A 3,739-nucleotide genomic window follows, 5' to 3' on the forward strand; every position below is an offset into this window, starting at 1 on the left:
TAAGGATCAGTTGGCTGATATACTTACCAAGTTACTTTCTCGACCTCGGTTGATTGTTATTTGTAACAAGGTTGATGTCATTTTTGGGACACCATCTTGAGGGGATGTATTAAGAAATAATTATTATTAGTAAATACTTATTAGTTTCCTAGTTATTATGAAATAATTATTATTAGTAAATACTTATTTGTTTCCTAATTATTAGAGAATAATTATTATTAGAAAATATTTATTTATTTCTTAATTATTAGATAATAATTATTATTAGAAAATATTTATTTATTTTCTAGTATTTTATAATTTTCTTATTTTATGTATTTTTTTATTTTTTATTTTATAATTATATTTATATACCATATATGGTACGAATTCTATGGTCAATAGACTGTACCTACTCTAACCCACATCCTTTCAATGCACTATAAAATGGCAACAATCGCCGAAGCCTGATGCAAGGAAGTACAATGGCCTCTGATGGTAGCCACCTCCGCATTCCGAGTGTTGACTTCCGCGGGCTGTCGCTGAGCAGCCCCGGCGGCGGGAGCTGGGACGCTGCTCGTGAGCAGTTGATGTCAGCCCTGGAGTCCTTCGGCTGCTTTGAGGCCATCTACGACGCGGTGAGCGAGGGCGCCAAGGACCAACTTTTCCACGGTGTGTTGCCTGAGCTGTTCAAACTTCCAAGGGAGATCAAGATTAGGAACGAGTACGTCGGACTGCCATACCACGGTTACATCTACCAGAGTCCCCATGCGCCCTTCGATAGCTTGCGTATCGAGGACTCCCCCAGCCTCCACAGCGTCCAGGAGTTCACCTCCCTCATGTGGCCTGACGGGAATCCCACCTTCAGGTACCAGCCTGTCTCACCATTACTGTTATTATTTCAGTAAAAATTGCCAAAATCCTAATAGTTTTGTTTATTTACGTAGCAACGCTGCCTGGACAGCTGCTAAGCAAGTCCAGGAGTTGGAGCTGATGGTTGTGAGGATGATCTTGCAAAGTATGGACGTGGAAAAGCATTATGATTCTCTGGCGGAATCACTTATTCATAGCGTTCGGTTTTCAGAGTATGGAATTCCATTCGATCAAGAAACAAAGGTCAATATAAAGGCACATGCTGATGCCAACATGCTCACTGTAGTCTGCCAGTATGAAGTAGATGGCCTGGAGGTGCAGGCAAGGGATGGAGAATGGATTCGGGTGGTGTCCCAGCCAAACTCCTTCACTGTCATGCTTGGGGAAGCATTTCAGGTATGTACATTTCATACCACAGAACAACAACAATTCAATCCTGATCAGACTTGTTTTTCATAATACACAAGTGAATTGTATAGGCTTGGAGCAACGGGAGGCTGCGTGCTGCTCGTCATCGTCTGAGAGTTACTGGCCACCAAACAAGATGCTCTGTAGTTTTCAATAGTCGGCCAAAGGATGAGATCCTGTTTCAGGCACCGAATGAGCTGATAGATGAAGATCATCCTTTACGTTTTAGGCCTTACAAATATCCTGATTACGTACGCTTGCGCTTCTCGACTGAAGGTAGGCCAAATCATCCTGAAGATCCATTGCAAGCTTACGTCGGAGTTGAGGGGCAACTTAATGCTGCTTGAATGTCATCTGCTATATAATGATTTGAAATAAACGCTTATATCTTGTGGATGCCATCTCTTTCATTTCAATCCTGATTGAAAGTCACTTTGAGCAAATACTCGCGAGGGAGAAAAATGGAGAGAAGCCATCACGTAAATATGAAATTGATGGGCTAAAGCAAGTTATCTGTTGTCGAGGAAATATAATTCACAGTTGCTAGGATAATTTACTAGTTTTATAATATCCTCATCTGTGCTTTTCTTAAAAGAAAAACAAAAAACAAAAAAATATATTTACAATACGCTGCGACGTGTACCATCTTACTTAGAGCACAAACCAAAAAGTCAACTTCAATTAGTGAATTTAGAAGGAAAAAAAACTCCTGGTTGAGGAATTATAATTCTGTGGCCTGGTCAACACGATTCCAGTGAAAGGTACAGCGAGTCTTAAGATCGGTTTGAGATTCTAGAGAAAGAGATAAATGAACGGCCATTGGTATGGTAGGAACGTTCCTCTTCTCACAGAGGAGGAATCTAGTAATAGAGATGACCCTGTAAATGAACGCCAACGCATATTCACCGGTGAGTTGATGTTGACTTAATCATCACCTGATTCCGTCCGGAAGTTGAGTCGGATGAAGACAGACTTTGGTGTACTGGAAGTTGATGGAAAGTCACCGAGGCGTTGGATCTACCTGGTACCCCTCCGGAAAGGTCGGCACGAGCGGCTGACGAAGGAAGATGACCAGGACGATGACGCGGCTGCTCTGCGCACACTCAGACGAGCCCACGAGTTCGTTAGAGACCAGAAACCAGGGAAAAAGTCCCCGAGTCAGGTCCTCCGACGCTCAAGTCAGGTACTTTTCCCCAGAATGCACAGAGAAAGGACGAAAAGTAAAGAATAGTGAGAAATGACGAGTAAACGTACCTGCATAAGGGACAAGACATCCCTTTTTATATTGCAACTGATGTTTCTGGGACCTGGCAGGTGTCAGGGAATGTCGGTTGTCAGGCTTTGTCTGGTGGTGAATAACGCATGGCTTCTCCTGATAGGCTGGCGACAGAACCAAAGTGGGAATGAGCACCGACTGTTAGCATATTCCCTGACACACTGATGATTCTCTGACATTTTCTGATATTTTCTGACGAGCAGTTACGATTCCTTGGCTTGTTTGTTTGATAATGCCTGGACTCTAAGTTTGCATCCTGACCTGCTGCAATTTATTACTATCCATGGCTTGTACTTCCCAACTTGCACGTTAGGTCTGTTTCCCGACCAGCTTCGATCCGCTGCAACCCATGGCATGTACGTCCCGACCTGTATGCCGAGTCTGTGTCCCGACCTGCTTCGATCCACTACTATCCATGGCATGTGCGTCCCGACATGCACGCCAGGTATGTGTCCCGACCTGCTTCGATCCACTGCTATCCATGGCATGTATGCCCCGACCTACACGCCAGGTCTATGTCCCGACCTGCTTCGATCCACTACTATCCATGGCATGTACGTCCCGACCTGCACGCCAAGTCTGTGTCCCGACCTGCTTCGATCCACTGCTATCCATGGCATGTGCGTCCCGACCTGCACGCCAGGTCTGTGTCCCGACCTGTATCCGTCTACTGTTATCCCTGGCTTGCACGTTCCGACCTGCCCGACCGGTCTGTTTCCCGACCTGCTTCGATCCACTGCTATCCATGGCCTGTACGTCCCGACCCGCACGCTAGGTCTGTGTCCCGACCTGTATCCGTCTACTGTTATCCATGGCTTACACGTTCCAACCTTCTCGACCGGTCTGTTTCCCGACCTATATCCGTTTAATATTCCTCCTGAAGCCTTTCCTTTAGCGCCTTTATCTGTCCTGTGGACCCCCTTCTTAGCCATACCTGGCCTAGGGATCCATCCTTCAACTATAGTCAGCCTGTGACTTCAATTCTCAGCTATACCTGGCCCGTGAACTCACTTCCTGATCGCTATTGAGGCTGACTATTGTCCGACTTGCCTCGTCAGCTGAGACTTTGACCCTGGCCATGTAAGCTTGACTTCTGACCAGCCACGGATGCCGGACTTTTGACCTCTACGTAGGCCTGACCTCTGACCTACACGTGAGCTTGACTTCTGACCTCCATGTAATATTGACTTCTGACATCCACGT

At 45.6% G+C, this 3,739-nt stretch overlaps 1 protein-coding gene across 1 annotated transcript; it reads left to right on the forward strand.

Annotated features, from left to right (window-relative positions):
• The first annotated feature begins 428 nt into the window (after nt 1-428).
• Nucleotides 429-1,607, forward strand: LOC122035088 (probable 2-oxoglutarate-dependent dioxygenase AOP1). The gene is made up of 3 exons (XM_042594473.1): nt 429-847; nt 927-1,248; nt 1,332-1,607. Exons 1-3 carry the CDS (start codon nt 450-452, stop codon nt 1,605-1,607), a joined length of 996 nt encoding a protein of 331 aa, XP_042450407.1. The 5' UTR covers nt 429-449.
• Nucleotides 1,608-3,739: the final 2,132 nt, after the last annotated feature.

The sequence above is a fragment of the Zingiber officinale genome, chromosome 11B (genome assembly GCF_018446385.1).
Source record: "Zingiber officinale cultivar Zhangliang chromosome 11B, Zo_v1.1, whole genome shotgun sequence".
In the NCBI taxonomy this organism is placed as follows: Eukaryota; Viridiplantae; Streptophyta; class Magnoliopsida; order Zingiberales; family Zingiberaceae; genus Zingiber; species Zingiber officinale.

Coding starts and splice junctions, on each gene's coding strand:
- LOC122035088 (XM_042594473.1), top strand. CDS start 450: ATGCAAGGAAGTACAATGGCCTCTGATGGTAGCCACCTCCGCATTCCG. Junction 848..926: donor GACGGGAATCCCACCTTCAG/GTACCAGCCTGT, acceptor TTATTTACGTAG/CAACGCTGCCTGGACAGCTG. Junction 1,249..1,331: donor TGCTTGGGGAAGCATTTCAG/GTATGTACATTT, acceptor TGAATTGTATAG/GCTTGGAGCAACGGGAGGCT.